The sequence below is a fragment of the Oryctolagus cuniculus genome, chromosome 13, assembly GCF_051225735.1.
Source record: "Oryctolagus cuniculus isolate XC-2025 breed Fujian yellow rabbit chromosome 13, ASM5122573v1, whole genome shotgun sequence".
In the NCBI taxonomy this organism is placed as follows: domain Eukaryota; kingdom Metazoa; phylum Chordata; class Mammalia; order Lagomorpha; family Leporidae; genus Oryctolagus; species Oryctolagus cuniculus.
Window position 1 is genome coordinate 21,585,773 of NC_142879.1, and position 23,312 is coordinate 21,609,084.

Genomic DNA, 23,312 nt, shown 5'->3' on the forward strand with positions numbered 1-23,312 from the left:
AACATGCACTGACACATAGGCTCACCAATGAAATTCCTGCTGCCATGCAGGATATACGTCAACTGTACAGCTAATGCCTTTTAGGGACTTGTTCTCCAGGTCTGCGCCAGCCCTCTGTGTCATTCTCCGGGGTTGGCCCATCCTGTTTGGAGGTGAAATTGATTTCCTGTGTTTACTTGTTTATTCCTTTCCTGCCTGCCTGCTTCCTCCTCCTCACCTCCCTGCCTTACTTCCTCCCTTCTTCCTCCTTTCTTTCCTTCCCTTCCTTTCCCTTCCCTTTCCCTCCCACCTTCTGTGCTTTGTTTCATTTTATTCACAGGAAGAACAGGCAGTGGTGACATGCCTCACAGGCATTTGGGGTCAGAGAATTCCATGTTTTTGATCCAGAGGCCTAGGCGTGGCTGTTGTGTCTTGGCAACTGTTAGGCAAGTAAATAGGGTAGAATATTCAACTGCCTGGTCTCCAGTGATGCTCAGTTTGTTTTGAATTTCTACTCTGTGACTCTTCTACTGACGTCAAGTTGATAGATGGTACTCTTTGGTTCAGCTCCCAAGTTTTCGTTTCTCTCAAATGAAGTTAAGGCTTTTTAAAAATAGAAGCATGTCAGTGTGAACCATTTTCAGACTGGATGAGTTTTTGAACCTTGTCTTTTTAATATTTTACTTCTATTTATTTTTAGAGCATCTTCTAGGCACCATGAAGAGCTATTTTCCTTTCTCCTGGCAGAGAATTGACTAAGATAGAAAATGACACATGTCATTATATGAATCCTTTTATTTCCCCATAAGCATGTTGGGCCTCTGCTATTTGTGGCTGTTTCTGGGGAGGAGTAGGTTGGACAGTCAGCAAACCTCAGACCTACTCAAGTCCAGCGTGCCACTTCTGTAGTGGGACTCAACACAGAAAGGAAAAATAGTGTCTGGAATCTGTTAGCTTTTACCCAAAGTCCTAGATGTTTTCATACACTATCACTTAAGAAATGAGTGAGAGGGCGTAAGCTGTGTTGGAGTGAGGAAGAAACCCTGGAACTTGCTGCTGTGGTCTGAGAGGGCTGGGCCAGTACCAATGGCTGCAGTCTCCAGGCAGTTCAGTGTTGGCAGCCCTGTTACCAGTATGGCAAGGCCACAGTGAACACAAAGCATGATGTCTTCCCACCGTTGTTCAAACTGAGAATTGACTGAGTGTGGTGTCCTCTGCCATGAGGTGAACTGGTGCACTCTTACCGTCTGTCCAGGGTCAGAATAAAAATTTGATGTTTTCATCTAGAAGAACATGGGAAAAAAAGAGAGAGAGAGAGAACTCCAGAAAGTTCTAGAGAAGGCAGAACAGTCTGCTACAATGATTCTCAAACCACGTGATTTTTTTTTCTCCAAGGTATTTCTCAGTGTCTGCAGACATTTTTGGTTGTTAATCTGGAAGAATGAGAGGATGCCATTTGCATCTGGAAAATAAAGGCCAGGATGCTGCTAAAACCCTGCGATGCACAGGATCACCCCTCACTACCAGCAATTATCTGGCCCAGAATGGCAACAGTACTGAGACTGAAAAACCCTGATCCAGACCAGAGTCTCCTGAATTAGGCAACCTAGATTCCTTTTTTTTAAAGATTTATTTATTTTTATGAAAGTCATTAGTTACGCAGAGAGAGAAGGAGAGGCAGAGAGAGAGAGAAAGGTCTTGCATCCGCTGGTTCACTCCCCAGTTGGCTGCAATGTACGGAGCTGCACCAATCCGAAACCAGGAGCCAGGAGCTTCTTCTGGGTCTCCCACACGGGTGCAGGTCCTTGGGCCATCTTCTATTGCTTTCCCAGGCCATAGCAGAGAGCTGGATCAGAAGAGAAGCAGCAGGACTTGAACCAGTATCCATATGGGATGCCGGCACTGCAGGCGGTGGCTTTACCTGCTCCACCTCAGCACCGGCCCCAGGCAACCTAGATTCTAACCTGTCTTAAGCACTAGCTATATGAACCTGGGGGGATACCCCAAACCTCTGTGTCCCTGATACCTCCATACTTTCCATGTACTCAGATCTATATATCCAAGGGGTAGGGTGGTTGGAGACTTCTTGAAATATCAGACTATACTTAAGAGTGGAGTGAGTTTGTAGCTTCCATAAGCCTAGAAAGTTCAGAGAATAGAATTGCAAGTTCATTTCACCCTCCAGTGAACTCAGGACTGGTCTGAGGAAGACACCACGGGGATGAGGGTGACTAACTGTCCTGGTTTGCCTAGGAGATAAGACTTTCAGTGCCAAAACTAGGAAAGTCCTGGGTCAAACAGCAGGTTTGATCAGCCTTCATGGGTTACTGGATTCATCAAGTAAGAAGTTGGGACTGCTGTGTGCCAGCTTTGCGAGGCTACTTACTGCATTGGGAGACTACTGTCTCTCAGAGGGGTTAAGATGAGGACAAAGGAGAGCTTCTTGTGGGAGCTTTGCCCTTATTTGCTCTTCAGAAAGGCAGGGAGCCGGCGCCGCAGCTCAATAGGCTAATCCTCCGCCTTGCGGCGCCGGCATACCGGGTTTTAGTCCCGGTCGAGGCGCCGGATTCTGTCCCGGTTGCCCCTCTTCCAGGCCAGCTCTCTGCTGTGGCCAGGGAGTGCAGTGGAGGATGGCCCAAGTGCTTGGGCCCTGCACCCTATCTGGGAGACCAGGATAAGCACCTGGCTCCTGTACCTTTGCTTTCCTCTGGCTCCTGGCTTCAAATCAGCGCGGTGCGCCAGCCGTGGTGGCCATTGGAGGGTGAACCAACCTCAAAAGGAAGACCTTTCTCTCTGTCTCTCTCTCTCTCTCACTGTCCACTCTGCCTGTAAAAAAAAAAAGAAAGGGAAGGGCCTCTTCTTTCAGCAACCTTGTAGGCAATATAAATTATTTATGAACACTGGAAAAAGGAAGCCAAGGATAAAGTTTTCAGTGCCTTTCTTATCTTGCATCTGCTCCTCATGCCCATGAGTACTTTTTGGAGGACCAGTATTACCCAAGAGTTGATAATTTAAGTACTTTTGAACCTTGATGATCCAAGGGGACAGGGCCCAGGTGTTCCCAAACAAAGATACCTTTGGGCAAGAGGCCCAGAATCCCACCATAAGTGGCCAGCTGCCCCTCTGCCTCTCCCCCTGTTGAGGGCCTTTGATTTCCCTGATGTGGCATTCTGTGCCAGGGGCTGCTTCCCACAGCTGCTCATCAGAGAGCAACCCTAGTGAGCGTTCTTTTCCTCGTATTTTCCTTCATAATGAGCCGACCGGTTTGTAAGCCACAGCATAAGTGGTTTTCATTTTCTGACTGATGCTCCAGGAATGTTTTTGAAGCCAGAGCACAGTACTCCCCCAAAGAACTCTGGGATTCTCTGCCTCGGTTGTATTTAGAAACTGTGTTTGGAAAAGCCCAAGTCCCACAGAAAGGAGTGTTTGTGGAAACCACATGAATCAGATCAGTATGAGGTCAAGGGAGCCCTGGAATTGAGAAAGAAAGTAGAGGTGTGGGGTTCTGCTGGGACTGTCATTGCCCTAGAAGTTTTAATGCTTCTGTTCTCCACCCTGAATATAGGAGAGGTTTTCTAAAAGGTCATGGCGTATGTGTAGTATAAAAAATCATGCATGGATTTCAGTTTTTTGGCATCAAAATAAACTCAGCTTTTCATTCCATTTTCCACAAACTTTTTGAAGTGCCCTCATATATTCTCTTGACTTGGTGCAGCAGCTGTTTGCTTGAAGAGCTACCTCAGACTGCTGTTTATACTGGTGGCTAGTAGTCCCCCAGCTCTTCTTGTCTCTTTCACCCCAGCACTAGGCACCAGGGATGCAAAGACAAATAAGAGATGTCTATAACTCAAGGCATTTAGTTTTATCAGGGAGAGATAGAAAAAGTAAGGCAGCAAGTTAAAAAAAAAAAAAATGAGGTGATAAGAATTCTTTTACAGGGACCAGTGGGTTAACCCGCCACTTGTGATGCCAGCATCCCATATCAGGGAGTGCCAGTTCAAGTCCCGGTTGCTCTATGATCCAGATTCTTGCTAATGCTCCTGGGAAGGCAGCAGAAGTTGGCCCAAGTGCTTGGGCCCTGCCACCCATGTGGGAGACCAGAAGAAGCTCCTGGCTCCTGGCTTTAGCCTGGCCCAGACCTAGTCGTTGCAGCCATTTGAGGATTTTTTTTCAAAGATTTATTTATTTATTTGAAAGAGTTACACAGAGAGAGGGACAGAGATCTTCCATCTGCTGGTTCACTCCCCAAATGGCCACAACAAACCGTGCTGGTCAAGGCTGCAGTCAGGAGCCAGGAGCTTCTTCTGGTCCCGCGTGGGTGCAGGGACCCAGGGACTTGGACCATCTTCCCCTAATCATCTTACCCAGGTGCACTTGCAGGGAGTGGGATTGGAAGTGAAGTAGCTGGGACTTGAACTGGTGCCCATATTGGATGCTGGTACTGCAGGTACCAGCTTAACCTGCTGCACCACAGTGCTGGCCCTTAAATCAGTCTTTAAACACAAAATTATTTTACATGTCTACACAGAAGTGGGCCACGAAGTCAGGCTGCTTGAAGAGGCTTGTGAATTGGATCTTAATTGCTAAGAACTCTTTCATTGTTCTCTATGTGTTCCTTTTTCTGTTGTTTCATGATGCATTATCTTTTCATTTCCCATTGAGCTCTCTGGGACTAGTATTGCTGGATTGTTTTTGGAATTTTCTTCTCTCTGTATGCTTCTGTTTCCTCTACAGTGCTTGTTTGGTCTTTCTTATTAGGTATTTTCCTTAAAGGATAATCCTCAGCTGCCTGCTCACATTCTACAGTGAAACGCTAAAAAGTTCCATGTCAGCTGCGAGCTTCAGTAGTCAGGGTGAACTGACTGGACTGGGTCCTTGGGGAAGCTCTGACGTTGGTATTGCTTCTATCTTGGATGGTTTGATTGCCAAGAAGGCAGTTTTAATTTCCCACTTGTGTCTGGGAACTGAGCTCTTAGAGCCCTGGGCCATCTCAACATTCAGTGTAGAATTTTCAGTTGACCCCCCTGTTTTGAGTTCAGTACCCTTTTCTTCAGCTGAACCTGGTGTCTTCCAATCCGTGGACGCTGTATAAGAAAGAGATTAAGCCTCAAGTCTTTACGGAGGTGGGGGATGAGATTGGAGGGTCTGTTTCTAGGCTTTCCATAGTTTCCTTGTTTTTTAAGGCTCTGCCTTTATTCCTCTGTCACCAGTTTCTCTGGGGTCTTTGGGTCTCTGGGATGTAAGTCTGTTTGCCTTTTGGTTGTCCCTACTTTTGGTTTAGGATTCCATAGGGCAGTTAACACTTGGCTTACCTGCTTTTCAGCCTCTGATTCCATTCTTTTTTCCTCAGTGTACATATAAAAATAATAATAACTTTTCTATTATCTTAGTGTGGTTTAGGGAGGGAGTAGAACTAAACACAAGAATTCAGTATTTAGTTTTTCAAAATAAAGTAAAGCCTCTTTGTAGAACTGAGACTTCTGAGTCTTGTCTTCTCATTTGTATTTGCTTCACTTTATATGAGGGGGTCCTCAAAAAGTTGTTGGAAAATAAATATTGTGACAAAACTAAGCATGTGTTTGCACCTAAATTACTGTATCTTTTAATTCCGTTTTCTATGAACTTTTTGACGTACCCTTGTATATTTCTCTAACTCTATCTCGACTTCCCTGTATTGCCAGTTGTTTTGGCATCACTTATTCAAGCTTCAGCCTGTGTCTTCCATTTTCCCCTTGAGTCGGGAGGGAGAAGTGATTAGTGCTTCTCCTGCAGTTCCTTGCGGAGAGATGTAGTGCCATTGAGTTGTTTATGCAGTCACATTGATTTTAAAACCACCCCTGTGTGTGTGTGACAGTTTCAACTGTAGAGAATTCAGCACAAAAGAAGTGGTGCCTGACCTAAGGAATCTATAATTTCATGATCAAAGTATTATTTTACTCTCCTTTCATGAGAATTCCTTATGATTAAGGGATGATATAAGTTGTTGATTTTTTTTCTTTTTTATTGCCGTACTGGCAGTATTCTTTGAGTTCTTTTTTGTCTCTCATGTTCATTCATAGTGTTTCTTCTACTTGTTGTATACCTTCATGAAGCAGAAAATCACTTTCTTAAAAACCACTTTCACTTTTGTAACTAATTCTGCAACCTTTCAAGTCCCTTTTCAAATTCAGGTGCAAAAAATAAAAAGGAGCCTCCTATCGACCTTTCTTCAGCTGAAATAACAGATGCCTCTTTCTCACTTCTTTGTCAACCTGGAAAGCTTGAGGTCTATTTGAATTACTAATTAAGGCTTTTTCATGCCATTGGCTGTTAAATACAGCTTCTCCTGTATGGAGAATATGTGGAGTATAAGCGGGGTAGATCTTAGGGGAAATGGTGTCAGGTTCAGAGTAAGGTGAAACTGATTTAAAACACTCTGCATCCAAAATGAGATAGAATGCAGGCTCCACTGTACTTGCTTTTGTCAGTCTCCTGATGTTTCTTACTCCTCTCTCCGTTGCCAGTTGATCCTAGGGGATTTAATATATCAACAAAGTCCCTCCAACGCAGGTTTTCTCAACCTCAGCAATGTCGACATTTTGGGCCAGAAGATTCTTGGCTGGGGGTGGGGGAGCATAGGGTATTTAGCAGCATCCCTAACCCCTGTTCAGTAGAGACCCATAGCAAATCCCAAGTTGTGACAATCAAAAATAGTTCCAGACATTGCCAGCTATCCCCTGGCAGCGAAAACAGCCTCCAGCAGAGGCCCTGCTCTAACTCGAGTCCATGAATGAAAGTAGTTTCTCTTTTCAAAACTCTCCTGACTGTACTTAATCTTTCCTCCCCACTAATTCAGATTCAGTCTTATGCAAAAAAAGTCCCTGTTGCTTAGCAACTAAGAATGTGGACTTTGGAGTTTAACAGACTTGGGTTTGGATCCTGATTCTGCCATTTACTACTTGTGTGACCATGGATGCAGTAGCTAATCTCCTTGAACCGTGGTTCCTCATCTTTAGAATTGGTAAATACTAACATGTCTTTCAGAGAGCGACTGTGAGGATTAACTGAGGTGATGTACAGAAAGCCTCTGATACACAGCCTGCCCTCATGGAAGATATTAATATGAATATTGTACCTTTGTGTCCTCTGTTGTTCAGCACCCCCATGTACATACACACATTCACCCCAACTTGTACACTTTCTCATTCTCCTTCTCAGAGAAACCTCAAGGCATCAAAATTTCAGCACTCCAGATTGCTTGGTTAGTTATCAAGCATTTTTAATTCCGGAATAGAAGCTGGAGGCTCCCTGTGTGGAAACAGAACACTCCAGCAGGGTAGAGCAGGCACCATGTGGCTAGAAGTAGTATGTTTGGGAGGGTTGGAAACAAGCTTGAGTTCCAGGCTTCCTGGCCTCCTCATTAAGAAACGAGATTGGATTCCTAGACAGTTGCTTCAGTGGAAAATTTGAAAATTGCATCCCTCTCCTTTTTATATTACTTCCTTCCTGTGGCAAATCCAGTTACACTTGTTATGGATTTTATTCCTTCTCAGGCTCTTAACCTGAATCGTGCAGGTTTTTGTTATCTAGATCATAGGTTTGCCAAGGATGAAATGAGAAAAATAGATGCATGGTACTCGGCACAAAGCCACGCATACACTAAGTGCTCAGTAAACAAGAGCCATCATTATTACTGCTGTTGTGAAAGAAGGTATCTGATCTAGAAGTGTCTTTTGGAGCCTTTTCCTCTTACCATTTTCTACCTGAAAGGTACAAAAGTATAGGTCTCTCCGCAGGCTTTACTGCTGTATTTGGGATTCCTAACCAGGAAGGGTTTGCCTTTGGGGTCTGAAAACAGTGTCGTTTTCAGTCTACTCGGTTTCGCAAGGCCAGCTAAGCAGCAGAAATCACTTGGCCAATATGAGAATGATTACAAATGATGATAGATTAAATAATACATGATGGGCAGACAGGAAGTCATTTCAATAAGGAGACAGTGTGGCTCAAATCAAATACTGCTTTCTTGTACCTTGGTCTTTAGTGTATATTTACTGAACCAAATACTTGTGGATTTGCCCCTTAGGGGTGTGAAGATATTGCTTCATGAGGACAAGGTCCAGCTGAGACTGTCTGTAAAGCCAAGCACTAAGCCCATTGGCTTGATCTCCGGGGTGGGGGCGGGGGGTGTCTTGCAGGTCATGAAGACGTATCACATGTACAATGCCGACAGCATCAGTGCTCAGAGCAAACTGAAGGAGGCGGAGAAGCAGGAGGAGAAGCAAATTGGTAAATCAGTGAAGCAGGAGGACCGGCAGACCCCACGCTCCCCTGACTCCACTGCCAATGTCCGCATCGAGGAGAAGCATGTCCGGAGGAGCTCCGTGAAGAAGATTGAGAAGATGAAGGAGAAGGTATGTGTGCACAGGCAACTTTGGGGACTGAGGAGGGACATTCTGGAAGGCAGGGCTGATAGGACTCCCCAGAAGGTGCCATGAAGAGCAATTTGAACAAAGCTTTGGGTTCTTTTAGTAGCTAGTGACCGAAAGTGGGCCCTTACTATCTGCCCTGCAAGGATCCTAGGTACTGGGTGAACAGGGGCACATAGGGTGCACGTTTTTAACCTCAGGCAGGTCATCAGGAAGCAGTAGTCACATTTTCGAAAGAGGTAAATATCCTGTTGCTTTGGGGAGTAGGGGAAGACTGTAGACTGGGGGCTTGGTTTCAGATGTCAGGTTTTCCGGGCCAGAGGTAGTGGCACCTACTTCAGGGTGGTGGTGCAAGGATGGAGAATGGTATTTGAAGATAGAATCAAAGTGGGGCACACATCTGAAGTAGGGAGCCTCATTAACCTTTCCTGAATTGATCTACATTGTGCCCTTGAATCTCATTAAACAGAATTAGAACCCAATTTAAGGCAGACGCGCATAGGGAGTAGCAGCACAATTGTGGTTCTTGAATGTACTATACTTTTCATCTTTTAGAGAACAGTCTCCAGTTTAAAAAAAAAAAAAAAAACTAGTAAAACTGAACTTTTTCATTTTCAGCGCCAAGCCAAGTACACAGAGAATAAGCTGAAGGCCATTAAAGCCCGGAATGAGTACTTACTGGCTTTGGAAGCCACCAATGCATCTGTCTTCAAGTACTACATCCACGACCTGTCCGACCTTATTGATGTAAGTGCTTAAAGCTGGGGGCCTGAGAGTCCCTTGTCTCCCATTTCAGAATCCTGGTCAGATGTCCCCCGTTGGGTTGTTCAGGCTTCTGGGGCATTCTGAGAACAATTATAAATACTCAGCACAATCCATTAGGGGTTTGCCATGTACTGAGTACTTTATACTCAATATAAAGCAAAGTACTTTGTACTTGATCTCGTTCGGTCCTCACCACAATCCTGGCAGAAGACCTTATTGTCTTACAGGTCAGCATTCAGAGAGGTTAGATGCTTGCCCAGAGTCAGCAAGTAAGTGAAAGAGGCAGAATTGGCCACCAGGTCTGATTACCAAACTCAGGCTCATACCCACATTGCCCTTGTCTGCCAGGAAATACTCTCTTAGCTCAGCACTTGTACGTAGAAGTGAGTGGCAAAGCTGAAGAGGTAGAATGCCATACCTCATGTTTCTCAGTATTCTCACAGTGGATTGTCATATCACCCTTATGGATAAGCATCGCTATTTCTAATTTATAGATAAGGAAACCAGGGGTCCAGAGCACTAAGAGACTCCCCTGCTCAGGGTTACACCGGGGGTCCTGTGAGGAAGGTTTCCAAATGTCCCTGACATCTGGCCCATTCTTGTTGCTATGTAGTACAAAGATGATTAAGAGAAGCACATTAACAGGCACAGGTGTTTTGCATGAGGCAGGCACAAGGAATAAGCTTTTGGTCTTTGACTTTATGGATCAGGCTTGGTTTTTCCTGCTGCTTCCTCTCAAACTTTATAGTGGAGTCTTGTAATCCCTCTCACCGCAGACTGCAGACTGGCCCAGCTCCTGAGCCAATCCTAAATCAAGATATGTGAATATACCCTTTCTCCCTTCTCCCTCTTGTGATCAAAGTGAGGAGTCTGGAGCCCAGTCACTTAGCATCAGCCTCCCAGCATCCAGGGCTTCAAGTGTATCCCAGCCAGTGTCCTCCAGAGGCCTGGTTTTGCCTCAGGTGCTCAGTGGCAGCAGCTGGGCTTTGCCAGCCTCAGCCCAGACCACACACTTGCCTGCCTTGGCTTCCCCACTAGCACACCTGCCATACTTCACAGCATTGTGTGGGGTTCTGATCTGAGATTCACTAGCTGGGTCCTCTCGGCTCCTCGCTGAGCTGTTCCGGAATTCTGCTGTATTTCTCAGCCCTCCCACCTCTACAATTCCTCTCATCCCATCCCAAGCCCAGCACACTAAAGAACTGGACTAGATCATTGCTGACCTGATGTCAGAGTTCTTTGGGAAACTTTTCTAAGATACAGGTTCCATCTCCCGTCAGCCCAGGGTTTTTGGTTCAGTAGGCTTCAGCCTCTTAATGCCCTGGGTGTCATTATCTCACTGGGTAAGTGGAGCCCTGGTCTCTCTTCAGGCACCTCTTTGTCTTCTCTGCTTGTTGATGCCAATCGAACACTGTCTTCAATGGAGGTCAAAGCCCTAAACAAGATTCTTTCTCTTCCTCAGAGGAACAGCTCCTCACTGTTGGGACAGAGCTCTGTTCCCAGCATGATGAAGAGAATCAATCCTTTCTTATGTTCAGTGTCTGCTATTTATGTTGCATTTGAAAAAAAAAAAATCAGACTCTGCAGTCTGCCATACCTCTTCTACCAGTCTGTCCTCTTACCCCCTGTTACCCCATTTGGCAAACTTTCTCACCTCTTTCACCCATATACTGACCTAAAGGGAAGAGAGGGCTGCTGTTGTATCCAACACAACCTTTACAGTCCTTACACCTTCCATCAGCTGTGAACAGGTGTTTTAAAATCAGCAGAAGAAGCGATCTATTGTGTACCTCATTTTTATCACATTTTTTAAAAAGACATCTGTTAAGAGCCTAACTTCAGGTCTTGATATTAAGTGTCCCTAAGGAAGAAGCCTGCAGCCTCCTTAACACCCTCAGCACGGCATGGGTCCAGGTTACCACGAGCCAGGCCAAGGCAGTAGCATCCAGACCGCAGGGGTAATAAACTGCTCTTAGGTCTCTGCTGCTGTGTTTTGTTATATCTTGTGTTTGTTGCTCGTTTTGTTTTTGTTTTTCCTGGAGTGAGGACAGATTAATTAGTCTTTATATAAAAAAGCCGAGAATGCTGTTCTGCTCTATCAGTGTCAGTAAATATTTGGGGTATGGCTATGTGTTCAGCACTGGGGGTCCAAATTGAACATAATAGTTTTTGCCTAAGAGATATTCACAGGGTAGGATAGTGTTTTTCAAACCGTGGATCACAAGTAAGTAAGGAAGCTGTGAAATCACTTTAATGGGTCTGACCTGTTTTTTAAATGAGTGTACCAGTCTCTCCTAGGAAAAAGGTACCAGGGTGCATCACCCAAGTGAGGTTACATTTTATTTTGTAAAACTTTTATGTTAGATATGTATATGCCTGCTTGTGTGTCCATGAGTGTGTGTGTGTGAGAGAGAGAGAGAGGGAGAGGGAAAGGGAGAATATTTCTTACTGTACGTGGAGAGTCAAAAAAGTTTGAGAGCAACTCTAATAAGAACAGAGGAAATGTTGACTTTATGCTAATAGAATTGAAATTAAATTTCCAGGATCTGGGGGGAAAAAAGAACAGAGGAAGGTCGCTAGTGTGCTCTAAACTCCTGGAGAGCAGAAACCAAGATTTACTTTGCCTTAGCAGAATCCAGTGCTTAATATATAACCAAGCACATCATATGTTCACTGAAGGCAAAACAGCATAGAGGTGATCATTCCCTGAGCCACGATTTTTTTTTTTTGTTTTGTGCTTTTAATAGTGTTTTGGTTTATAGTAACTTAAGTGTTACAGTTTCAAGAATTTTGACAATTTTTACTGCCTGTAACTTACATCTCTGCCGAGATATAGATGAAAGATACAATGTATTTCCATCACTTCAGAAAGTTCCTCTTATCTCGTCAATCCCCCACCCCAAGACGCCCTGTTTAGTTTTTATTAATTTCACCTATGGTAGATCCTCACAAAGAGTCCGTGCTTTTTTGGTGTCTGGTTTCTTCTGCCCAACATGATGTTTTTGAGCTTCGTCCATGTTGTTTGCACATAGCAGTAGTTTTTTCCTTTTTCTTGCTCGTCTATGTCATGACAGGAGCCAAAAGGGCACTTGGTGATGAATAAAGAACAGGCATGGGGCCAGCGCTGTGGCATAGCGGGTAAAGTCGCCGCCTATAGTGCTGGCATCCCTTATAAGCACCGGTTCAAGTCCCGGCTGCTCCACTTCCAATCCAGCTCTCTGCTGTGGCCTGGGAAAGCAGTGGAAGAAGGCCCAGCTCCTAGGGCCCCTGCACCCACTTGGTAGACCTGGAAGAAGCTCCTGGCCCCTGACTTCTGATCAGCTCAACTCTGGCCATTGTGGCCATCTGGGGTGTAAACCAGTGGATGGAAGCTCGCGCTCTCTCTCTCTCTCTCTCTCTCTCTCTGCCTCTCTGTAGCTCTGCCTTTCAAATACATAAATAAATCTTTGAAAAAAGAAGAAGAAGAAGAGGCACAAGCAAAGGGCTTGGGTGTGTTTGCATCCTGATCCTGACAGGATCCAGAACTTGCTTTAAGACACAGAATGAATCTTGTTCCAGTTCATTGCCATCTGTGTTATATACACCGTCCTGCCTTCTTCTTAGAGGTGTTGAAGCTCAATGTGTGCTTACAGCCCAGAGGACAAGTGAAAAGAAGTTATTTTTTGTCAATGCCATTATACTGACACAGACTAGCCCCTGACTTCTTTTTTAGTGTAGTATAAGATTTAAAGTCAGGCGTCTGACACACTCCAGGAAAACCTTGAATTCAGGCCAAAAAGACATTCTGCGCTCACTTGATAATGTCTAAGCAATGTAGGCTTGCAGGGAATAATTTTCCTCCCCTGTACTCCTGTGGCTGTCTCTCCCAGAAGCAGATGGATGGATGAATAACATTCATTGTCCTCATCCATAGCTGGAATGTTGTGCTATCCATGCACACAGGGTTTGTGACACCATGTGCACCAAGTCGGACCTGAGGGAACTCAGCTTTCCTGGTAGGAAATTTTATTAAGGGCAGTTATTCTTCTCCACGTGAACTTGAAGTGGGTGTTAGGAAACGCCCATTTTTCTTCTCTAGGGCTTCTCTAGAGTCTATGAGTAAGGATACCAGCCAATAAAGGGTTAATGAACTATTAGCTCAAGTCATCACACATCTGAATGGGCTGTCATTAAATTCTTATAAAAATTTGATTTCCCTTGAGATGGTTTTCATCAAACATTTATATAACCCAGAAGTGGTCAGGGGAGCCCAGCATGGCCACAGAACTCATAAAAAGCCATGGAAAGCATTTGCTTTGTCCCCATCATGAGCAAAATGATGTGCTGCCTTTACTCACTGGGATTACCCTGGGAATAGGGTGAAATAGCCAAATCTCATTTACCTAACCTTGCCAAATAGTGCCTCCTTTCTAAAGCTTCAGTGTCTGACTGCTGCCCCTATAACTGTGTAAACAGCCAAACTTCTGGAAACACCATTCTGAATCTCCCTGGTTGGCTGGAGCTACGGAGAAGACGGGGCTCGCTGTGAGTCAGAGTCCTGTTCATTGGTACAGGGAGGCTGCAGCACAATCTCAAATTGAGGCAATGCTGCAGCCCAGGAAAGCTCCCTACTTTCCTTTGGCCATCACCAAAACAAGAGGCTTTGGTGTCGGCATCTACCTTCTTGTTTAGGTCAGTATTCAACTTAAGCGGATTATTTCCTGACAGGCTGGAATCTGTACTCATGGCATCTGTCAATCAACTGAGGTATATTAAGTGCCTACTATGAATCAGGCCTATTAGTAAGGAATATAAAGAAGGATTGGGGGAGGGAGGGGCCACCGGTGCTGTGGCATAGTAGATTAAGCATCTGCCTCTGGCGCCAGCATCCCATATGGGCACCGGTTTGAGTCCCAGCTGCTCCATTTCCCATCCAACTCCCTGCTGATGGCCTGGGAAAGCAGTAGAAGATGGCCCAAGTGCTTGGGCCCCTGTGCCTGCATGGGAAACCTGGAAGAAGCTCCTGGCTCCTAGCTTTGGAACAGTACAACTCTGACCGTTGCAGTCATCTAGGGAGTGAACTAGCGTATGGAAGACTTCTCTCTCTGTATCTCCCTTTCTCTGCAACTCTGCCTCTCAAGTAAATAATAAATACATCTTAAAAAAAAAAAAAAAAAGAAGAAGAAGAAGGATAAAGGGACCAACTTTGTGGTGCAGTGAGTTGAGCTGCCACTTGGGGTACCTGCATCACATATTGGAATGGCAATTTGAGTCCTGGCTACCTACCTCCTGTCTATCTCTCTGCGATTGTACCTGGGAAGCAGTATATGCTGGCCCATGTGCTTGGGTTCCTGCCACCCACCTGGGAGACCCAGATGAGATTCACGGCCGTTTGCTTCAGCTTGGCCCAGCCCTGACCATTGTGGGCATTTGAGGAGTGAACCAGTAGATGGAAGATTTCTCTCTCTCTCTCTCTCTCTCCCTGTCCCTCTGCCTTTCAAATAAGTAAATAAATCTTTTAAAAAGAAGAAGGATAAGAGACTGGTCAAGCCATCAAGAAGCTTGCTGTGTCATTGGGATGAGACAAAATGGCTAGTCATAAGTGGCAGGAGCCTGCTCTGTGTCACATGAAGGCTGCAGATTAATGTGGTTCTGAGCAGAAGCCAGGGTCAGTGTTGGCCAGGGTTGCAGGGATGGCTGGTTTCCCAGAGGCTGGAAATTTGATTTCGACCTTGAAGATTTGCCCAATTCCAATAGGTGAGGAGTGGGAAACATTTCAGAGAGAGAAAATGCTGGGAGTTGAAGGGCAAAGATTAGTGGATTGGGGGGTATTGATGATTGATGTTCATTAAGAGTGTGTCTACATGGTGCCGGGTATATGTAAAAGTATTGCCTGCTATTGGTCTCATGACAGTCTGTGAGGCTAGTGTTATCCATAGTTGAGACTCAGAGGGATTAACTAGCTTGCTTATGGTCATACAACTGACTTTGAAGCCAGTGCTTTTCCAGCACTCCTCAATGGAGAATACGTCATTGGATTAGAGTGGAAGGATCTGAAGAAGCAAACAGAGGGAGATGATGTTGGATGGGCAGATGGAAGCCAGCTTACAGTTTGATCTGGCTGTTTGACCTGCTCAAGTTATTTAACTTCACTGAGCCTAGTCTGGGAAATTCAGATAATACTGGCCCCATTTTGGGGTTATGAAGATTAAAATGTAGACTGTATATAAAGGACTTAATACACTATCTGTCATACAGTAGGCACACTTAGTGAATAGAAGCAGTTTTTAGTTTTTATTTCCAAACCGAGGAAGGTAAAGCTTACATTAGGAAAAAATGAGAAGTATTTTAGGCTCTTTAATAACTGCGTGGCATAATAAACACCACATTTTAGGACACTGAAGCAGACGGTGCTGGTGTAAAATGATAAAGGTATGAACTAGGATAGAGGTCATGAGAACGGAGAGGAAGAGGGAATTACCAGAGCTTTGTAAGCATTTCTGAAGGACACCCTGGCTCCTCCTAATCTCCTACCCTGTTCCCCTACACACACTGAGCAGCACTACTTGTGTTCATAGACTTTAGGGCATAGAGCTCATCATCAGCGTCTACAGAACTATCCAGGAAGGTTGACGGCTTCAAGGGCCTCTCGCCTAGACCAGCAGCATCTCCCAGTGGAGGAGGGGCCCTGCACGTGCAGCCTCTCAATCAGCCACTTTTATCTGGCTTCCGTTGGCTCTTCCCTCCCGACTGAATGTGATGTCTCTCCATCCTCTGCCTCCAGTGAAGCTGTGACTGCTGTTCTGCTGCTGCAGCCAGGCGCCTGCCAGGGCCTCTTGGCACTAAATTCACAGCCCAGCCCGACAGGTGCTCATCGCTGAGCTCCTTGTCAGATGCTGGGAAGGAGGAGGTGTGTCATTCACATGCCTTTTCTTCCCCAGCAGTGGCTGCTCCCAGTGTGATCACAATGAGAGGGAAAGGCTGGGAGGAACATTAATCTGATGCTTGCTTATGTGGTGAAGTGACAGTCTGGCAGATGGCCTTTATCTACCCATGGCTTCTTCTCTGATTTTTGCTTGCAAGTTTTAGACCTCAGAGCTGCTTAGGCAATAAAGAGAATAATGATTGGCCAAGGAATTTGGGTTTCTGGGTCCTTTTGCGGTGGTGGAGAATACTGTCATAGAGTTAGAGAATGTCATTGCTGAAAAGAGCCTCGGGAATTACATTTAGTGCAAGGGTTCTCAGACTTTCTCTAGCAGAATAATCTTTTCTTCAAACCAGACTTCTGTATTCTATATATAGAATCCCAATATATTAAATAGGAAAATGGCAGAGCTGGCTTGGTTGAAGGAGGGGTAGGAGGCTCCAAGTCCTTTTATGCCTTTCTCAAGGACAACTTGAGCACTGGCTCTAGTCTACAGTATGAAAACCGTGGCTTGGTCAGATTTGTTCATCTTGCAGTCTAGCAAACAGGTTCAGGGATGAGGGGATAGGGAATAGTTTTCCAAGGTTGCTTGCCTCTCTGCCTCCAGTGATTTTAAAAAAAATACAATTGGCCTCTTTCACACAATTTTCTTTTTTGCCTTAGAAAATCAGAACCCTTGGGTGGGCATTTGGCCTGACAGTTAAGACCCCAGCTGTGGTATCTGTATCCTACATCGGTACACCTAAGTTTGATGCCCAACTCCAGCTCCCGACTCCACCTTCCTGCCAGTGTAGGCCCCAGGAGGCAGCAGTGACAGCTCAAGTGATTGGGCTCCTGCCACCTATGTGGGAGGCCTGGATTGAGTTCCTGGCTCCCAGCTTTGGCCTGGCCCATTCCCAGCCATTGTGGGCACTGGGAAGTGAGCCAGTGATGGGAGTTCAGTTGTCTTCCCCACTGTCCTCCAGATAAATACACTGTGTGTGTGTGTGTGTGTGTGTGTGTTTAAGAAAGAAAATCAGACTTTGACTTAACATGTAGAACTTTTAGTCTTTAAGTGCTGTTCCTAAAGTGCAGGGGCCTCAGAACAGAAATCCTGGTCTGTAGCTGAGGCCTGTCCTGGGACACTGAGAGGTGGTGGGAGGTCCTGTGGAGTCAGCTCCCCGTTCCCTTCCTCTCTCACCTGGAGTTAACTGCTGTTGCAACACTCCAGACTCTAGACCTGAGTGGAGTGGTTTGGCTTAGTTGGTAGATAGTGAGTTAACCGCAGGAATCCTCGGGAGAAGGCAGGCTTTGTTTTTATTGTTGAATTTTGTTTTAACGGCATCCCCAAGGTTAACCTAAAAATGGAAGAGGACTTTCTTCTCAGTTCCTCTCGTGTTCATGGAAGAGCACTACACAGTGCTTGATTAAATGATGCATCCTTATGGGTCCTCTTCCGTCTCACCACCTCCCTGGCCTCAAGGGTGTGTTTAACCATTGAGAGTCAGCAGCTGAGAGATCTTACCCAGCCGTCAGAAGCCACAAAGTCAGCCTTCCTCTCACTGTTGTAATCAGATGTGCCGTGGGGATCACGCCCCCTTTCTGCCAAGCCTTGGGGCTGTTCCCGGTGTGCTCACGTGCCTTCTCCTTCCACAGCAGTGTTGTGACCTAGGCTACCATGCTAGCCTGAACCGGGCTCTGCGCACCTTCCTTTCTGCTGAGTTAAATCTGGAGCAGTCGAAGCACGAGGGTCTGGACGCCATCGAGAATGCAGTAGAAAACCTGGATGCCACAAGTGACAAGCAGCGCCTCATGGAGATGTACAACAATGTCTTCTGTCCCCCTATGAAGTTTGAGTTCCAGCCCCACATGGGGGACATGGTGAGGCCCTCTCCCCTCCTCAAACCTGCTCCTAGGCTTGAGCACACTTCTGTCTAGAGTCAGTCATGAGGGGGCCATGCTGTTCTGGGGGTAGAGAGGCCCTGGACTGGCTTCCTGTCAGTGGGGTGAGGCATATTCCATTCATTCAACTACTGTCCACTAGGTTTGGCTGTAGGCAGTGGGGATCAGAACCCTCAGGAAGCGTACAGTCTATTGAATGAGAGAGCTGAGGCTGGGAAAGATTTAGAAATATGCTCTGGAAGGGCCCCAGTGGGGCCCAGCAGGATCAAAAAAGGTAAAAAAAAAACAAACAAAAAAAAAAAAACACACCAGTAAGTGTGTTGGATTTAGGAGCAGGAATTTTACCAACACTCAGGTTTCGTCCCTCTGTGTGTCAGCTCTATTTCATAGTCTGTAACTCTGTATTCTAAGTGTATTCTAAGAACTACTAATAGTAAAAGGAAAGTGGAAAAGGAGGAGCTCGCAGGGGTGAGGCTGGAAGAGGGGAGAGCATAGGTGAGGCCAGGCCCTGGAGACCTCTATGGGGAGGGAGGGCTGAACAGGGGGATGATGTGATTTTCTGTCATTTGGCCGAGTTCCAAAGGATCTTATTCCCTGGATTTAGAAGATTGTGATAAAGGGTATGGTTTTGCTTAGATATTGAACAAAAAAGAATAGGTACCTCCTGAAAAGACGAGGCCCATGCTGGTTGCTCAGGCGGGAGGGCATGAACACAGGGGCATGTTTCAGACCCTTAACCTTCAGCGACCAGAACAAGAAAGGCCTAAATGAACTAACATGAGAGAAAACGGAAGCCTCTTGGTTTTCATTCCTCTGAATCTGTTGGTTCTGCTTCTGGTGGTTGAGGGTACAAATAAGAGTGAACCTTGTTTTCTGTGGGTAAGAGCCAACATTTCACCTACAGGTTATATCAGGAGAATAGATAGGCTTATGTGATAGAGAACATCAGGATGGACCTTCAGGCATGGTTGGATTTAGGAGCAGGAATTTTACCAACACTCAGGTTTCGTCCCTCTGTGTGTCAGCTCTATTTCATAGTCTAACTCTGTTTTATCTAGTCCCTTATCCACTGGGGGCAAGGTGACTACATATTCAGCCTCAGCTCCTTGTAGACTAAAGTCCAGTGGAAAGCATATGTGCCTTCCTCCCCAAGGCTCCCACGGAAGTCTCATTGTATCTGGTTTTGCTTATTCCTGAGCCAGTCACTGGGGCTAAGTTCTTCAGTTCAGTGATTGCTGTATGGCTGGGTCCCATTCTCCAAAATAGAGCAAGTGGCCTGAGCTGTGGAGTGGGAGGTTCCCTCCCCGAGGGCAGTCATTCCAAATTACTAAGAGGAGTCTATGCTAGGAGACCAGAGACCAGAATGGTCCTCCCTAAAGGTTGACATCCAGACTTTAGAAAATTGTGCTCCAGAGTGGCAATGTACCCAATGTAACCAGAGGATTTGCTGACATTAATAGGCCACTGTGGAGCCTAGCACATTTCTATCCTAAAGACAAAAACATGGAGATGATTTCTTTCTTTTCATTCTTGGAGAAAACCAAGCCATTTGCACTTAGCTTCCATTGCTATGGCTTAGGAAATGTCAGTGTCTGAACAGATGGGCAAGTGAGATGGCAGCATGTGCAATTAGAATTGGGGGAGGGGTGTCACCAAACCCCAGGAAGCCCCATTCTTCACCTGCCCTGGCTGCTGGTCAGATTTGCCTTCCAAACCCCTCTCCAGCTGCCACTGAGATTCCTTCCCAAGAATCAGTGGAACTTGGAGACCAAGCGCAGTGATAGATTTTCTGGTGTTGACTGAGTTGTCTTGTGAGCCAAACAGCTTGTCTCCATAAAGGGGGAATCCAGATGCTGGGTACTCAGGCCCCCTCCTAGCCCTGTCAGAGCTTTATTTCCATACTCCAGAGCACAGCTGGAATATATTACCTTGCACCCTGGTAGAGGACCACTGCCAAAGCATGCATCCGTGGCTCCGCTGCTTCTTAAAGGAACAGGCTCCACAGTAGTTTTCCCTCCATGATTCCTCCCTGCTGGGTCTGAGTTACTTTGAAGATTGATAGTTCATTCTTCTGCCTGGACCCTCCCTTTGTGTGATATAGCTGATCAGTGAATGAACCCGGGAGAGGCCAGGGCCACACCTAGAACTTGCAAAGGTTCCACATTCCAGCCTAGCCTTCATAGGAGTGGGAAGAGAGAGGGCAAATCCCTGTGCCAGTCCGTCCCCATCAGTGTGGCTTGGCGGCAGACTACTGGAGCAACAGGAGGGAGTTGCCTGGAAGTCCTTGAAGTAGCGCCAGAATACGGGTGGCATTTTGACCGGAAGCTCTGAAATTGGCCAAGACCCCATACCGACTGGTGTTCTGGGGCACTCAGCAGTGAACTGGTGCCAAGCACTCTAGATCTACTGAGAGGTCCTTGGCTCTACGCTTGCTGCTCCCAGAGGGTTATGGGACTCTGAATGCCTAACTGATGATATCAGGCAGCCAGAAAATTTCACTTTTGGCACTACACCATTCTGGCCACCAAGCTTTCTTCATTATGTCTGCTTATCCAATAGCCAGAGTGAAGTCAGCTCTCTAGATCTGAGAGCTGGCTTGGGCCAGTCTTTTAACTGGAGGGAGAGGTCTTTTGGGAGTTTAAAAGCCAATGGAGGAAAAGGTCGAGTCCTAGCCCTCTCCATTTGAAGAGAGTTTTTGTCTTTTGAGCAGAGAATGGGCTATGGGCATGTGAATGTACCCACTTGTTGCTGGTAAGGAAGAAGGCCGGTCCTATGCAGATCTCTTTCTACAAACAAGAGGCCAGGGGACACATGGCAGCAAGGCGACAGGAACTGCCTCCACATGGGTCTTGCCTCCCAATTCTCCCAGCCTTCTGCTCCTCATCTGTCACGCTGGGGACTGTGGGTAACCTGGTGCCCAAGCCACACCCCCATCAGGAGACAGCAGTTCAGTCTTCCCTTCACACAGGGGAAAGCTAATTGGCAGTAATCCTTGGGGGAAGGAGCCTCTCCCACAGGGATTGAGCGAAGACCTGGGGTAAAATGGTAACTGTGGAAAATGCCAACCACCCCCAGATTCAATGCCCTCTGGGCCCCCTAGTACAGCCCACAAACTTGTTCCTCCCTTCACACTCTTTCTTTGAGTCATAGCTCTCATGCATGGCCTGGATTGTTAAACATATGCTGGCTGCCAACAGTGGCAAGTTAGCCTCCTGACCCACTTTTCTCCTGCTTTCACTCTGGTGTGCAAAGTGGGGTGAGGGAAGGCCCAGAGAGGTGGCCACTTGAACCCATAGCAGGAAGTCCTCTCTGTGCCAAAGCATTGTGTTTGTGGAGCTAGGGCTGCCAAGGTACTTTTCTCCAGCGCCTCAGCCTTCCACAGGGCTGCAGACCCTGCGTAGATCTGTGCCAGTTGCCAGCCTAGAGATGGGCTCCAAGGAGAGAGATCTCGTTTCTCTAAGCAGATCCCCCTCCTCATTCCTTTCGTGTGCTGTTTAGTCCTGGAAGAGATCCACGCACGTTGGCTTTGGATTTTGTTTCAACTGTGAGCCTTACAACTTGACTATGAGTCGTTTTATTAGCGGTAATGGGAACTCTGGAACCACCAGAAGAACTATGTCCTCTACCTGACCTAGTGTTGCTGTCTTCTGGCAGGCCTCCCAGCTCTGTGCCCAGCAGCCTGTCCAGAGCGAGCTGGTGCAGAGGTGCCAGCAACTGCAGTCTCGATTATCCACTCTGAAGATTGAGAACGAAGAGGTGAGTTTCCCGCCCACGAGCGTCAAGCCCAGCCCCTGCGTTTTCCTCCTGCACCTCTTGCTGCTGCCCATCTGGGAGCCGTGGAAAGAGCACGCAGAGAATGTCCGGGCTGCTACTAACATGTCCTAGCCAAATGTAGGCTTGGACTTTCCCCCTCGGCTGCATCCTGCCCTTAAACTCCAGGAAGTTGCTCTTGCCTTGCCAAAGGTTGTGCTCTATTTTGGGCTTTTACAAAATGCTTTTTTTTCCCCCTCTACAATTTAATCAAAATGGCACTTGGCAGCTGTGTGAACAATATTGTGTCTCTGAAACCACCCCCTCATGCCTGGTTTTTTCCAGCATTTTCAAACAAACAGAAGCCTTTGACTTTGACACTTCAAACATCTCCATCCTCTTAGGAAAGGGTGACTGTTTTCTGGCCTCAGTGTATTTGCTTTCAACAACCAGTTCAAAAGGGCAGTATGATTGATGATCTAGCTTTCAATTGAGCTCAGATCGGTTCTTACCTTGCATCTCAGCGAGTCTTACTTTTCCCAGGAAGATCAGGAAGGACTGAGGGTCACTCAACATGCAAATAGGGAAAGAAGTTCATCGACTTGTTCAAGGTTAAGAAACAGAACCTGGGGAATTGCAGGTCTAGGCCCAGCGTACATTGTTAGCTTGTTCTTTGTACAATGGGACTGGTTTGGAGTTATTTCATTCTCTTTCCTTTAGTGCTTCCATTATAATGAAGAGCTAATATGAAATTTTTAAAGTAAACATTCAGTAAAAGAGCTGGGTCAAGTACATAACACAAAGGGAGCAGCGGTTTTTAGGTTCTTACTGGAGAGAATAGAACACCGCGGCAGTCCGTGTGAAATTTCTCTCTCACTCAGCACTGTGTGGTGGGAAGCAGAGCTGCGCCCTCTGACAGCAGTCCTCCATGCTTTACAGCCCACTCCCTGTCCCACTTCTCTAAGCCTCTCCGTCTCCTGCTATTTTGCAGCCTGCCCTGTATATTACGTTGGCCCTTGTCTTTGCAGGTTAAAAAGACAATGGAGGCCACCTTGCAAACCATCCAGGACATTGTGACCGTTGAGGACTTTGATGTGTCCGACTGCTTCCAATACAGCAACTCCATGGAGTCTGTCAAGTCCACAGTTTCAGAAACTTTCATGAGCAAACCCAGCATTGCTAAGAGGAGAGCCAACCAGCAAGAGACAGAGCAGTTTTATTTCACGGTAAGAGAGCTCAGTGGCTTTTAAAGAACATCAACAGGCACTTCAGCACACAAGGGAGAGTTCTGAGGTCTTGGCCAGTGTCTGAAAGGCAGGCTTTGAATGTTCTGGATTTGAATCTGGGCATACTTGAAAACCATCCCTGTATTTAAAGGCAACAAATGTCTACAAGTTGTATGTCTAAAAGGGATTCCCCAAGAAAAAGGATGCTCCCAAGTATACTTCAAGATTTTCCTCTTCAAGAAGTGTTGAACCGGCTAGCAGGCTTTCCTTTCAAAGCTTTCTTCTCAGCCTGCATGAAACCAGGAAAGGGGAACTTGATCTCTTGGTTTTTAGGAACTACTTCTAGTTATTGTGGCTAATACATACTTTGTTTTTTAAAAGTGTATATAGGTTCTAGGTGAT

The 23,312-nt window shown here is 46.2% G+C and overlaps 1 protein-coding gene across 15 annotated transcripts in view; it reads left to right on the forward strand.

Moving 5' to 3' along the window:
• SRGAP2 (SLIT-ROBO Rho GTPase activating protein 2) overlaps positions 1–23,312 on the forward strand; it is a 282,651-nt gene that overhangs the window by 196,055 nt on the left and 63,284 nt on the right. For 9 of the 15 annotated variants that reach the window (XM_017347830.3, XM_051821257.2, XM_017347829.3 and 6 more), the window contains 5 exons: positions 8,154–8,369; positions 9,003–9,131; positions 17,689–17,913; positions 21,589–21,690; positions 22,713–22,910. In XM_017347830.3, the coding sequence (XP_017203319.2) occupies positions 8,154–8,369; positions 9,003–9,131; positions 17,689–17,913; positions 21,589–21,690; positions 22,713–22,910 (870 nt within the window). The remainder of the gene's footprint in view (positions 1–8,153; positions 8,370–9,002; positions 9,132–17,688; positions 17,914–21,588; positions 21,691–22,712; positions 22,911–23,312) is intronic. The other 6 variants (XM_051821256.2, XM_051821259.2, XM_070055195.1 and 3 more) reach the window with 1 other exon arrangement.